The sequence below is a fragment of the Biomphalaria glabrata genome, chromosome 7, assembly GCF_947242115.1.
Source record: "Biomphalaria glabrata chromosome 7, xgBioGlab47.1, whole genome shotgun sequence".
In the NCBI taxonomy this organism is placed as follows: domain Eukaryota; kingdom Metazoa; phylum Mollusca; class Gastropoda; family Planorbidae; genus Biomphalaria; species Biomphalaria glabrata.
In genome coordinates this window covers 5,864,581-5,880,129 of record NC_074717.1, presented here as the reverse complement: position 1 = coordinate 5,880,129, position 15,549 = coordinate 5,864,581, and the positions used below count along the sequence as shown (strand labels likewise).

Sequence of the window (15,549 nt, the reverse complement as noted above, 5' to 3'; positions counted from 1 at the left end):
GTTGTCAAAATTTCTTAATGGAGATAGAAATGAAGATGCGGCAGGTTTTCGCTCAAGTCGGCAAGTGGTTTAATTCAGGGCGTGACTCGGCGCTAATCGAATTTTTTAAAAAGGCTAATATCGATGTGCTTTCTTTCAGAACGCACTATTCATCATAATAAAAAAAAAGTAGATGGCCATATTAAATATAATAATAAAGAGGCAGACCTGGCCAATAGAATTATGCAAGGGACATTCTAGGTAGGCCTACATATTGCGCACGTACTTCTATGATGGGCGTGATCTTTTTAAAGAAATATTCTTCGTCTCTATCGAGGATTTATTTTTATTCACACATAAGTCGTCACTATTATAAATTGAAATATACGGAAGAAATTCGACTATTCTGAGACAAAAAAAAATGCAGAAGAATCACACTAGAGGAGATGTTTTAAAATGTTTTCTTCAAAACGTTTTGACCCATATTGTGCATACGCGCCTCGCAAAAAGCAGTCTTCAGTTGACAAGGTCTTATTGGAAGATAAAATGACATCTCCACTTAATATATTTTAATTTTTAAACATGTACTAATATTCAGATAAGTTACACTAAAAATAAAACTTTTTTTTTCGATGCCCCCTCTCTTTGTTAGTTGGTCGTTGGTTTGTCGCTTACAAACAGCTAGTACAATTGAACCAATATAGGCGTTTTATATTTTTACCGGTAAGGATAGTATAGATGGACTTCTTATGGTCTGACAGTTACGCTGGGCAGGGCACGTATCCCGTATGGGAGACGAACATATGCCAAAGGCAGTCTTTTTTTTGGTGAGCTAAAAGGTGGTCGACGTTACAGAGGCGCCCCACGGAAACGCTTCAAAGACCAGCTTAGGCGTCAACTTTTCTTAGCTGACATAGAAGAGAGCACCTGGTTGCATGCGGCCTCAGAACAAGACAGCTGGAGGTCACTCACGAAGGCCGCGGGATACACATTTGAGACCAAAAGAAAATCCGCTGCCGAGGACAAACGCAGACGCGAAAAGAAAAACTAAATCGACCACCTGCGAACAGTGGTTATGCTTGCCCTGGATGTGGCAAAATATGTATTTCACAGCTGGGCCTGCGCAGCCATGGGAAAAACTACATTCCTAACTAATCTTCGGACTCGAAGACAAGCCTTATAATAATATATAAACTTAATAAACTTTAAAATAAAGTTCTTATGTGAACAACTCAATATAGCCTAACTGTTATTACAATATTCACATATTTAACTTGAGATAGAGATGTAATATAAATGAAATATACTAATATCTAAACAAAATCTAGGTCACCACAAAACAACGTCTTTACTCTTATATGTCTCAAGATTGTCTGCCGTTTCACATTTGCATTACGCTAATTTCATCATCCTTAATGCATAAGCACCAATTAATCGCTTAACCTTTTCTTACCGCCACCAGAAAACACATACACACACTCTATGACACCCCTTTTTGTCAAGAAGTTGCGTCTCCCCATCCCCCAATTCAAAGTACTAACCATCCCCACCCACGGGAGAGGACCCAAAGTTTGAGAAACGCTCCATTAAAAATACTGAAGATCAATAATGCAAAACAGAATAATAGTAAAAATATTCAGGGGCGTAGATAGGAATTTTTCATCATTTGGGGGCCCGGGAGGGGCTGGACCTCTTTGGGGGCCCCTGCATTTTGCATAATATTGAATATTTATTGTAAAAAACACTAATTTGGGGGCCCCCTCAAGTGGGAGCCAGGGGGGATTTTACATTTCTCATCCTCCTCCCCCACCCTTGCTACGCCACTAATAATATTCCAATATGGAATACTTCACAATTTTGTAAAAATAATTCACTTAATAGAAGATAATTAAAATTTATTTTAAACTAGAACACAAATGAACTTATTTATATCTACACTCTCTAATCGGCAAAAAATATTCTACTCTCAACTAACAGCCATCTCAAATAAAATTGACAATATTTTAATGTTGACTTTCTACTTACTAGGAACTTGAATCTAGATCTATTCTAGATCTAATTGGAGCACACCTATTCGACTCAAAACACATATTGCAAACAACCCGCGAACATTCAAGGTTAGGGGAGAGTCGGCACGTACGGAAAAACCCAGCCATGGGAATCAAAGCGCGCCGCTTTTGTTTTTCAAAATACCCCCCCCCCCCCCCCCAAGTTTTCAAAGTATAATGGAATCATTAGAATTTAAATAAAATATTTAAGTAATTTTTTTTAAAACCCAAAATATAAAAAAAGGATGTAAAAATTTCAAAATTAGTTCGGTTAAGAAAAGGAGGGTTCGTTCGGTTCGGTTCGTACTAAGCAGTTTCAAAGTTCGGGTTCGGTTCGGTTCGGTCATAAGTGAGGTTCGAGTTCGGTTCGTTCGGTTCGGGTTCGGTTCGTTTCCCATCTCTAGTCCCAAGCCCAAACGCAACGAAACCCACACTTGCCATGGTTGGTGCGTCACAGGCTTTGGACCTGTAATGGTCGTAGGCCTCGGTTCATTGAACCCCTTCGCGCCATGGATGCTACGCCACTGCCTCTAGGAAAGACGTAAGACATTTGACTACGTACCAAGTACTTCGCGCCTTGGGATGCATACTTTTCTTCTGCAACGACTTAAAAAAAAAAATCGATCTTGGAAGATGTTTTCTTGAGGGAATTTTATCAGGAAAACCTGTCCGCTAAATATAGAACTCAAACACGTAACGATTGGAAGGCGTGTTTAAATCCAGCGGCCAATCAGAATGCAGGGCAGATAAAAACATACTGTCGTCACAGCTAATTTGTGTATAAATAGATTGTTTACCTGTGCTCACTCGACTGTTTTATTCAAACGGTAGAGAAGTTTCTTTAAGCGTGTCGTGTGTCCACTTAAACGTGAGTAATTTAGATATAACTCTATAGGGTTCTGTAAATGTTAGTACAAGCAGTTAATAGAAATCATATTGAGTTTTTTTTACGCACTAGTTCGTGAAAGGTTAGCACTATTTTGTCACTGAGAGTAAAATGAGTGAACTTTTGAATGAACCAGGCTATAGGAGTTGGTCCATGAGACGAAGAAAAAGAAATGTATCGAATAGGAACAGTCGTGACGTGAGGAGAGCCAGATCTCTGGGTTGCAGGACAATGTAACATTGCCGCTATAGAAGATGGAGAACGGATAGGTTTTTCTTGCATAGTAGAGCATCCCTAGATTTTATTGCATATTGAACTATCGCGTAGATTCTTTTGCAAATTGAACTATCGCCTAGATTCTTTTGCAAATTGAACTATCGCCTAGATTCTTTTGCAAATTGAACTATCGCCTAGATTCTTTTGCAAATTGAACTATCGCCTACATTCTTTTGCAAATTGAAATATCGCCTAGATTCTTTTGCAAATTGAAATATCGCCTAGATTCTTTTGCAAATTGAAATATCGCCTAGATTCTTTTGCAAATTTTTTTCATATTTTATTTTCGCATTATTTTCATTGTTGAATATTGTCTTAATTTTGAACTGCATTTTATTCAAACAAAAACTACTGACATGCATGCAATACTGACACCTGTCTTGTTATACAAGTACAAAAGGTAGACCACTCAGATTTTGTGATGTACAGAGCATATCATGAAACGAGGGTGTCGTGGTCAGCATTATTTTACTTTCCACAACTCATGTCAGGCACTCACCAAAGTTTGGTGGACTCATGGGGCGTCCTAAAAATCCCGAAATTCAAAATCCGTCTTTACTGAGATTCGAACCTGAGGCTCCTCGGTTCAGAAACCAAAGGCTTTACCACTTAGTCACCCCCGACCTTTTGCATTATTTTAGTCCAGGTATTCAGTAAGATAATTTTTGCTTCTCAAGCTCTCGCCCAGTTGAATGATGATTATGTATACACAAGAAAAATGCTTTTCAATTTTAACTCTTTCTCTCCGTAATTATTTACCACATTCTGGTGGAATCAACGCTGTCATCGTCAGTTAGGAGAGAAAGAGTTAAGGAAGTAAATATTTCCTTCTCTTTTCCTTCTCTGAAACATAGTCTTTCACAATTGTTTGTAATTTGCCGTCGTGGACTGAGCTTAATGCGGCGTTCGCATTTGTATGTTCTTTACAGCAGTGGACTGAGCTTAATGCGGCGTTCGCATTTGTATGTTCTTTACAGCAGTGGACTGAGCTTTATTAAGTGGCCTTGTAGCGCGTTATGAAATGTGATAAGCACCAGTAGCGCTTTGGTTTACTGATGGAGATTCCAGGAAACAGACATAAAAAATCATTCCGGGAAGTTATTAGCAGATGTCAAGGTCACGTGCGTGCCAGTGCTGATGTTTTGTAAGCTGTGCAACTGAAAAAAAAAAAAAAATCACCGGCTCACAATTTTACATATCGATACCTGGAAGGTTCTATGTGGATTTGAGGAATGAAGTAGATTTAGTATGAAGACGGGGTGGCCGCTTTGTCAGAAGATATCTCTTTGCTTGGCTAAGTTTGATCACGTTATCTCTCAATATTGGAGGGAAACGAATCTCAGCCTACTCGACCTTCAACTTGACCAGATGGCGCTGCCTGTCACGGACGCGCTCTAGAACTGTTTGCATTTATGAACTATTTCTAGTGTAGGGCTTCGTAATGGGATCTACCTTTGGAAAGTAAAGCTGGTACAGTAGTTTCGCTCATTCACGGCTACCAATGTATATATATATATATGCTGTTCCTATTATTACCTTGCTAACTGTCCCTGGGTGGACAGTATGTCAGTATATGTATATCTTTGGAAAATAATTACTTGTTAATAGGCCACACTGGGAAAACTCTGGCTTGACCGTTATAATTACAAAGCTTTTCTTATGTTACTTGCTCTTTTTTTTTTGGTAGTAGGGTCATTATTCATACTTCTGGTTTCGTTGTACAGTATCTGGTTTCCGGTTGTTCACACGATCATTCGGGGGGCTCGAATTTCTATTCCAGATGTTATTCCCTGATGCCCAGCAGGAAGTTGAAAGAATGACTAGGTTTACGAAGCATCTATCAACTCAAGTGTGCATGTCTGTCTGATACAAACCTTGCTCACGTTATCTCATCCATTTCCCATTCTCGCATCAAGTTGAAAGGTTGCACAATTATTTATAGTTCCTAACAAAGCGTGAATCAATAGAAAAAAAAATCAACCAATTAATTAATTAAATAGTGGGAAATAATTTTGTTTAGTTTCGAAAAAGTGAAATAAATTTCACAGTATTAAGCTATATGACTGTAAATGTGGAATTCTTTCCATTAGATATTTTTAAAAAAGCATTTTTGTATATTTTGCTTGTTTAAACTCTACTGAAGCACGGCCCGCAGGCCATATCCAACCTTTAACTCGTCGCCTTTCCGCCATTCGAAACGTTTGCCTAGTGCGTAAGCGGTAAAATAAAGAAAAAGTATTGAATCGCCCGGTGAAACGTATAGCCCCCCCCCCCCTTGACCGAATCTCCACCTGCTATGAAGTATATCTGAATAGTGTGTTTCTGTGAGCGCGCGTTTCTTTTACGTATTTGTGTTTGAACTTTGGACTTGTTGATCTTGTACAGACACGTTCTGTTAGAGAGTGGCGTGAAGGTAGGGGGCAACACAATCTTAAAACATCATGGCAAAACAACATCATCGTAAAACAACATTATCGTTAAACAACATTATCGTAAAACATCATCTTTTTCAACATCATGGTAAAACAACATCTTTTACAACATCATCGTAAAACAACATCTTTTTCAACATCATGGTAAAACAACATCTTTTTCAACATCATGGTAAAACAACATCATGGTAAAACAACATCATCGTAAAACAACATTATCGTTAAACAACATTATCGTAAAACATCATCTTTTTCAACATCATGGTAAAACAACATCTTTTACAACATCATCGTAAAACAACATCTTTTTCAACATCATGGTAAAACAACATCTTTCTCAACATCATGGTAAAACAACATCATGGTAAAACAACATCATGGTAAAACATCATGGTAAAACAACATCATGGTAAAACAACATCATCGTAAAACAAAATCATGGTAAAACAACATCATGGTAAAACAACATCATGGTAAAACAACATCATGGTAAAACAACATCATGGTAAAACAACATCATCGTAAAACAATATCATGGTAAAACAACATCATCGTAAAACAACAGCATCGTAAAACAACATCATCTTTGACATCATCTTTTAAAACATCTTCTTTACAACATCATCGCTAAACAACATCATCTTTGACATCATCTCTTACAACATCCTCGTAAAACCACAGGATCGTAAAACCGTTGGACAAATCCTTACCAAATAAAATCAACCCTCTCAGGCCTTGCGACCTATAAGGGCATTTAACGTAAGTACTATAAAAAGGAGGGGCATACCTTCCTTTTGCCAGGCGCCTGGTAAACCTAAGTCTTTATCTGTTAGACAGGGTCAATAAAATAATTCTAAAGCATTCATTTTGTTTAATATTGACATCTGATTGGGAATAATAACTCATTTTCATTTTGTCACTCGTCTTACAAAGTATTTATTTTAGAATGGTGATTCATGATTGCTGTCCTGAGCTGTACAGATAGTCTACAAACGCCGATAATTCTCCAGTTTCCATTACATTGCTAATGTTCTAGACCAGTGTTTCCCAAACTGTGTTCCGCGGAGCCCTAGTTGTTCCGCGAGGCCTGAATAGGAGTTCCACGAACTACTGGAATAATTAACTGGTAGGACACCATGTAAATCAATATCTCTACAAAATAAGCAAAGTGTTCCGCTAAATACTCAGAATGTGCGAAGTGTTCCGTTAAGGGAAAAAAGTTTGGGAAACACTGTTCTAGAGTATTGCGTCAGAAACATCCTGAAGCTATTAACAAAACAAAATATATATATATCAAAGCTTATATCAACTCACTGTCTGTCTGGTACACGCCATTTATCCCACACCCATTCTCAGATCAAGTTGAAACTTTATACATTTATTTTATTTAACCAGACAAAACATAATTAAAATTCAACCAATTAGTAAATTATTGGTAATTAATTATTTTGATATCCAGCTAGGGAAATAAATGCTACTTATTGAGAGACGTGGAGGCGCAGTGGCTAAGCGGTAAAGTGCTTGGCTTCCGAACCGGGGACCGGGGTTCGAATCCTGGTGAAGACTGTGATTTTTAATTTCGGGATCTTCGGGCGCCTCTGAGTCCACCCAGCTCTAATGGGTACCTGACATTAGTTGGGGAAAAGTAAAGGCGTTTGGTCGTTGTGCTGGCCACATGACACCCTTGTTAACCGTAGGCCACAGAAACAGATGACCTTTACATCATCTGCCCTATAGACCACAAGGTCTGAAAGGGGAACTTAACTACTTACTTTACTATTGAGAGACGTGGCTGTATACGTGGAGTTATTCCTCTTACGGCATTTTGTACACGTTTTATTCTCCCACTTCCCGTTCTAGGATCAAATTTGAAATTTCGCATTATTATTCTTAGACGATGAAAGTACGTTTTATACAGAAAAAAAGGGAGCTTTCTCATGCAGCATTGAGATACATATGCCAAAAATTACCACAGTTCTTGCCCTTAGATTAAAAAAAAATATTTTGCTTCTTTTCGTCATAGACGGTTTTCTTTAAAAAAAAAATACGCTGTCGTTTTGAAATGAACATTGCAAAATGACAATATAGTAAAACTCGCACAAGTGTAGTTAAGAATTCAAACAAACGGAATAATCAATTCGCTTACGTCCACAGCACGACTCAGGCTCGGATTTCAAAAGGCCAAAGAAAATCATGAAATGTATTTTTAGACGACATTGGACTCCATGTCGTTTATCATCTAAAAAATGTTTTAATTAGTAGGAAAGAATAGCGTATATGAAAGGCTAATGTCATCTCCCAGGGAGTAAATAGAGCTGTGAGCGGATATGACGCTAGAGGGAATTGGGCTGGTCTGGTCCGGTTTATCGGTTGTTCTAGTGTGTCATCGAGAAGATGTATTAAAAAAAAGTCATTTCTATCAGTTTTCTTATAAAGCAGCTTACTGCGAAAGTGTTTCGCTTATGCAGTAGGACGTCTTTTATCCGGAAAGTCAAATATCCTTTTTTTTTGTTTTAACTGGACGGTATCTGAGTGGTCTTTCTGCTGTGCTGCGAACGAACTGCCATTATTTCTCTACTTATGATGGCGTAACGTTTTGTTCTACTGTCTATTTCACTTGAATGTTATGTACGGCGCTATACTCCAAAATTTATTTTTCTTTTTATTGTTGGTGAAAAGGACCGTTATTAATGTTCCTGATTCGGTTATACGGACTAGTGTTGATTCCGGCTTTATTGAAGGAGCTCTTGAGAGTAGCTTTATAAATATTTATTGTCTGCTAGTTTCCGGCCCTGGGTGACTTAAGCATTTCCGATTTACTTTTCACAGACCTTATCATCGAAAAAAACATTTTAAAATAGTTTTTAAAAAAGTATATATTGAGTGTAATTGTATAAATTAGTTTAAATAATTCATGTGACTTATTTTGTAAAAAATCAATTAGTTTGGACTAGTCATGTGACTAATTTTTTAATATAACAATTATAAATCTGTGCGATTAGAAATTTTTTACAAATTGTTTTTGTTAGCGCATTTTCATGCTTTTAGCTTTCTCAGTGCGCTATGATCCTATAACTTGTCTGGATCAGTTGGGATAGAAGTTGGAGAGTGGGTATCTGTGTGAATGTAATCGTGATCACTTTTTAAATCCATAAAAAACGTATTAACTCAGGGCTCAAGCCTCAAGGGGACCAATTCAACTTATACCACCACATCAGTTTAGAACGATTTCTTTCCCTTATTCGATTCAATACAAAATAAATAATTACCAATAGTTAATTAGCTACATTTTTTTTTCATTGATTCTTGTTTTGTCAGGTACAAGAAATAGTTGTGCAAAATTTCAACTTCATTCCGAGATTGGGTGTGGGAGAAATAACGTGTGCAAATTTTTTCCAGACAGACAGTACAGACAGATGGAGTTGATATAAGCTTTGTAAAACTCAAGTCTAGTGGCATCAATTCCCTGCGGGCTTTATTTTGCATTTTTGCTATGGGATATGTCGCTGTTGACATAAGGCTAAGAATTAGTTGCGCTATGCAAATGACATTACTATTAACTAAACACAATTATAAATGGTTTCCAATGTTTTAGTGCTCTACAAGTGGCTTGGGGATACCGTCATTAAGTCAAAGCTCCTTAAAGCTAATAATTTGGAATCTTGTTTAAACTTAGAAATGATAGCTCTAAATCTAATTCCTTATTATTATTTGGTACAGCTCACGTGGCAATGAACTGATGGTACAACTAACTCCCAGCTCTGAGACTCTTTTGATGAGTCTTTGTCTTCTTGAACAAGAGGAATAACTTATACTTCTGACACCATTGTAACAGGTCATGTCGTGGACTTCTACTTCCGCTTTGTGTTTGCTTTGTGCTTATTCCACATTATGGATTACATGCTACGGGTAAGTTTAAAAATTAAAAAAAAGCATTTGTAAACTAAGGCACCTTGCTTTCTTTTTTTTTTTACTTTCTTTTTAGCGGCCCCCGTAAGGGGAAAAAGCCGCTATTAGGTTTGTGCAAAATGTCCGTCTGTCCGTCTGTCCGTCTGTCCGTCTGTCACACTCAGATCTCGAAAACTAGAAGAGATATGAAAAATATTATTTCATCATTAAATCCGGCTTGAAAAGTTTAGGTGCAACGGCTACTTTTGGTTTTCTAAAAGCAAACCGTTTAATTTATAAAATTAATTATGCAAGCGATTTTTTCATAAAAATACACCAATTCTAAAACAATTACGTAAATGTAAGGGAGGCAATGTTACAATATGCTAACAAAGATGGACAATTTTTGTGTATTTTCAGTATCACTAAGTCAAATATATTTTTAAAATGTACAGGAAATGTTTACAATAAATACAAATAATAGTTAAAGACGTTTTTTCTGGTCAACTAGCTGCTAAAATTAAAAGAAAACATTTCTGTTTGTTTATAAAGGCTAATAATGCACTTTGTATGTAAATATCACGCACATTTTTTTAAATGGACTTTTTATGCAGCGATTTTCGAGCAGTAGCGTAACGTCGCAACATGATCAGGTGCTAAACCAATTCCTTAAACTTTTTTTAAAAATCAGATTTTATTTATTTTTTGTTTAGTGCCCCCATCCGAATAAAAGAAGCTTATTTTTGTGCGTTTTGTCTGTTGGTCGGTCTGTCCGTCACGATTAGATTTAAAAAACTAGAACTCTAAAAGCTATTGAAAATCTGATTTACCCTTTAATGTTCCTCCCATAACATCTCAATAGTTTTAAGTATCTAAAATTGATTGTTCCGGATTTTTTTGTGCAAAACTAATCAACGCCAACAAATGTTTGTTTGCTCTTCTAACTTATATTACATTCAATTTCCATGCTTAAACGTTGCAAAAACACATTATCAATAATATGTTGTTCCGTTTTTTATGTAAATAGCATATTAATGCTAAATCATAATCTCTATACTGACTTATATTTCATTAAGTGTAAAAATGTTCCGGATATTGTTTTATAAAACATGAATTATGCCTAATGATTGTTTGAAATCGCATAAGGCTTTTAAAAAAAGTAATTTACTAGAATTGATTACTGAAAATTATTTTTTAGACATTTAATTTTCTTGTAAAACATAACATAGAAGTTTTGTAATCGATAAAGAAAGTTCCGGATTTTGTTTCTTACAAATCGTCGCCAGAAATTTCCGAATTTATTTAAAAATCTACTAACGCCAAATAATTGTTTGAACTCCCTCTTCTAATTAATAAACAAATAATCTTCTCATTTACGAAATAATGTTTTTACGGATTTTTATGAAAAATATTTTAACTCACTACTCTCTTACAGTACATTTAACTTTCTACCTAAAACATTAAAAAATATAATTATCGTAAATATTATGTTCCGATTTTTAAGGAAAACAGAATCCAAACACCAAAGTAAGGTATGAAAATCTCTCCACGTGGCTGTAGTACATTTAATTTTTATACGAGACCATCCAAAAAATTTAATTAACGGTATTACATTTATCTGAAATTCTCTTTTTCTTTTACTATTTATACAAACATCCGGAACAATCTATTATATAAACTTTTCAATTGTGTTCCTACCTAAAAATTATTGCGATGTTTTGAAACGTAAAATAAAGGTTAATCAATTTTTAATAACTTTTAGTTGTTTTTTTTTATATCAAGATAACGGACAGACCGACTGACAGACAAAACGCAAAAACAATGTGGCTTTGATCGTTTTTAAATAATATCTATTAGAACTCAGTGCACCAATGTCTATGAACCCTCGTTAAATATCACGTGTAAATAAAGACATTTTTTTTTATGGTACCGGTACTAGCCTATTGTGAGGTAATGGAATTTTTTTTCTTTGACGTCATATGAATGGACTCTTTAAATGTAATGTTAAAAGAACGCACTCGGTGCACCAATGTCTATTAACCCTCGAAAAAATTGCTTGTATTAATGAAAACATATTTTAGTCTAACTAAGCCGTGTGACGTAGTGTTTTTTTTTCCTTTGACGTCATATGGAATGAATTCTTTAAATGAAATGCTAAAAGAACGCACTCGGTGCACCAATGTCTATGAACACTCGATAAAAGGCTCGTAATGATGAAGGCGATTTTTATTCTAGCTAGGCCGTGTGACGTAGTGTTTTTTTTCCTTTGACGTCATATGGAATGAATTCTTTAAATGAAATGCTAAAAGAACGCACTCGGTGCACCAATGTCTATGAACACTCGATAAAAGGCTCGTAATGATGAAGGCGATTTTTATTCTAGCTAGGCCGTGTGACGTAGTGTTTTTTTTCCTTTGACGTCATATGGAATGAATTCTTTAAATGAAATGCTTAAAGAACGCACTCGGTGCACCAAAGTCTATGAACACTCGATAAATGGCTCTTATAGATGAAGGCGATTTTTAGTCTAGCTAGGCCGTGTGACGTAGTGTTTTTTTTTCCCTCTGACGTTATATGGAATTAATTCTTCAAATGAAATGAAAAAAGAACTCGGTATAGTAATGTTTATTGAGCCTCGTTATGTGACTCGCGTTTAAAAAAGGAATGATATCTTGATTTAGATCTAATCTAGATTTTTTAAACTAGATCTAGATTTTTATTACAGTATATCTAGATCTGGATTTATATTCTAATTAAAATTATTTTAGAGTCTAGATCTAGAATTTCTAGATCTAGTTTAGACTAAAATAGACTAGATTAAGATGTAGAATTTCAATTTCTAAACTTAAAGTGTAAAAAAAAAGTGTAGATTTTCATTTCCAAACGTTTTGATCAATATTGTAATGTTTTAATATACTAAAACTAATCTACTATTTTTTTATTAAATTTAAATTTACGGCAAATGAATCTTTGAAACATTATTACTTTTGACCATCGGATGGCTGCCTGGTCGTGCAGTTTGCGCGCTGGACTGTCGTTCAGATTTATGGATGGCCCAGGGTTCAAACCCTGCCCGCTCCCATCCCCCGTCGTCCTGCGGGAGGTTTGGACTAGGAAGTAATTATCTTCAACTCTGAAGGAACATCCGAAACGTGTAAAACATTTTACATCAAAATTAAATCACCTCTTGAATATTATTTGCGAATATGCAGATCCGACAGGGATCCGACTTCGACGGGGGCCGCCTCTGAGTTTGTGTAACACAAACTCTCTTTGTAATCTTGTTTTTTTCAAGAATTACCCTGCTTGATTGACAAGTAATATCTTTAAGAATATATTTCTCCGAAGACTTCTTTACGAGAATATTGCTTCTATCAATGAGAAATAGTTAAATTAATCAAAATTGGACCGTATTGTCTTCTGTACCATTATAGGCCCTAGATGTTTTTTTTTGTTTTTGTTTTATTCTCTTGCATATTTCCGGGCTTTAATCCTGGTGAAAACTGGGATTTTGAATTTCAGGATTTGTTGGGCGCCCTTAGAGTCCACCCAACTCTAACGGGTACCAGACTTTAGTTGGGGAAAGAAAAGGCGGTTGGTCATTTTTCTGGCCACATGACACCCTGCTCGTTAACCGTTGGCCAAAGAAACAGATGACCTTAACAGCATCTGCCCTATAGATCGCAAGGTCTGAAAGCGGAACTTTACTTTTTTTTTCTTTTTATATTTCATCTCGTGTTACCTCCCTCTGACATTCAGCGTATAAAATAATTAAACACCTTTCCCATGGGAGAAGTAGCTTGTATACCATTATTTACTTGTAACCGGAAGTCATTATATAGTATTGTTTTGCCCACAAGTAACCTTATTTTAGTACAGTTCCCCTTTTAGACCTTACGATCTATAGGGCAGATGATGTTAAGGTCATCACCGCGCCCCCCTAACCTTATTTTATCGTTGGTAAAAAAAAATACTAGCTAATTAGCCACACTGGGAAGACTCTAATTTGACCATTATAATTTTGGTACAGTTCCCCTTTCAGACATTGCGATCTATAGGGCAAATGATGTTAAGGTGGGTAATGCAAGGAGTAGATCTATGGCGCTAAACAAGATGAAACTGGATGGCGGACACGCACTGACCAGTAGATATGCCAGCAATATGAAGATCTCCCCTGTAGTGACAGATTACGTTGGGCAGGTCACCTCGAAAGAATGTAGAGAACAGAGGAGCCAAAATAGTGTTGTAACTCCGCTTCCGAGCCACACTGATGGTACGCATGAGAGCGGCATTCAACACAAGTAGTAGAAGACTGGTTTAGACAGGAAGAAGGACTGGTGTGGATCCGGCTAAAGTGATGGAAGTCTGGGCTGTCTTGACTCGAGAGGACGTCCTTTGTGCTATCTATGAAATGTGTTGATGACCTGGGACGGCACTGGGAAGTGTGTCGGTGGTCTGTATCGGTAGGACTGGTGTCACTTGAGATAGGACATTCTGGGACTCGATGGCTTGAAGTCCATGCATATTTGTACTGTAAATAAATACCTCCTTAATTGTTACCACCTGCCTTTCGTTGAGTTGCCTGTCTTAGAGTTACACAAATAGTATACCGGCAAATACCAGAAGGCAGGTGACCCTAACGAAGACCACGAATACGATGGATTGATGATGTAGAGGCAGATCTTGGGGCATGGAGACGAAAAGCTCAGGAAAGATAAGTTTAATCAGGGTTGGACGCTGCTGTAGCGCCACTGGGCTGGATGGATAACAGGATTTTATGCGAAACTAACTCAAGGTTATTGAGAGACAAAGACTTAAATACAAATACACAACACGAACTAAAAATAAGCAATGTACACAAATAAAACTTCTTCCCTATTCTGATTTAATGAATATATATATATATATATATATATATATATATATACAGTTTTTTTTTAGCAATTTTTAGCAAAATAAATTTCAGCTCTCTTCACGATTCAGTCTGCCTGGTCTTCTTGTATGCGCTCTGGGCTATCGACTCGATATCCCCGGTTCAAAACCTGCCTGCCGCACCCCCCACCCCACCTCACGTCGGAGGTTTGTCCCAGGATGTAATGATCTTTTAATTCTGAAACATTGAAAAGAAAACACCCCAACGTGAACACACAGCAACACGATCACGTCGAGGAAGCTTTGAAATTCAATCATCTCTGTTAATTGAATCGTGACAGAAGTTGGTACCAAAAATATCTGACGATCTCGTTGTAAGCCTGGTGTCAACAAGGATTCGTCCCAGGTCATGTTGCATAGGCCTCGTTGAGCTGATTGGCCAGCGGCTAAAGAAAACTAAAAGATCGAATTCTTCGTAGATAGGTTTGAAGTTCTTTGATATATCATTGCCTACGTCAGATGGCACATTTTTTTGTTTCTAATTCAGATTGTCAGATGATCCTGTTTTTAGAAAGCTTATATCAACTCTGACAAAAAGGTTGTCCACGTCATTTCTCCCACACACAATCTCTGGTCAAGCAATTATTTCTTTTACCTGACAACACAAAAATTAATACAAAATTTTAACCAATAGTTAGTTGGTCAATTGTAGTCAAACTGAATTTCCATTTGATTGCACCAATAAAATTATCTTATCTTATCTTAATTAACTTTTGGTATTTAATTATTTTGTTTGGTATCTCCAACAAGGGAAAGAAATTGTACTTGACTAAAATGGTGGTATAATCTGAATTAGTCCCCTTTATAGGTCGTCGGCCGAGGCTTAGTGAACAGGGACATGAAATAGGACGGGACTATGACAAACAATAGACAACTATACAATCTTCCATGGTCATAAGCTCTTCGCTGGAAGAGAGGTTACCGTCTTGGTTTGAAAAGCCTGAGAAAGCTTTAGCCCGCGAGTTCGAATTCAGGTCGTTCACCTTTTTGTTTTTTAAATAAACACATTTAAAAAAACGATCACCAAGAAGCGCCCTTCTTTTTTCTCCCCACCCCTTTCCAACTTGTCCCCACAAGTGATAGGATCATACATAATAATAATAAGGCT

The 15,549-nt window shown here is 36.7% G+C and overlaps 1 protein-coding gene across 11 annotated transcripts in view; it reads left to right on the top strand.

Moving 5' to 3' along the window:
• Positions 1-15,549, top strand: part of LOC106062566 (CD109 antigen-like) — a 104,325-nt gene that overhangs the window by 8,075 nt on the left and 80,701 nt on the right. For 9 of the 11 annotated variants that reach the window (XM_056034859.1, XM_056034868.1, XM_056034867.1 and 6 more), the window contains exon 2: positions 9,342-9,530. In XM_056034859.1, the coding sequence (XP_055890834.1) occupies positions 9,460-9,530 (71 nt within the window). In that variant the 5' untranslated portion in view covers positions 9,342-9,459. Of the gene's footprint in view, positions 1-2,773; positions 2,896-4,637; positions 4,660-9,341; positions 9,531-15,549 lie in introns of those variants that run through there. The other 2 variants (XM_056034858.1, XM_056034861.1) reach the window with 2 other exon arrangements.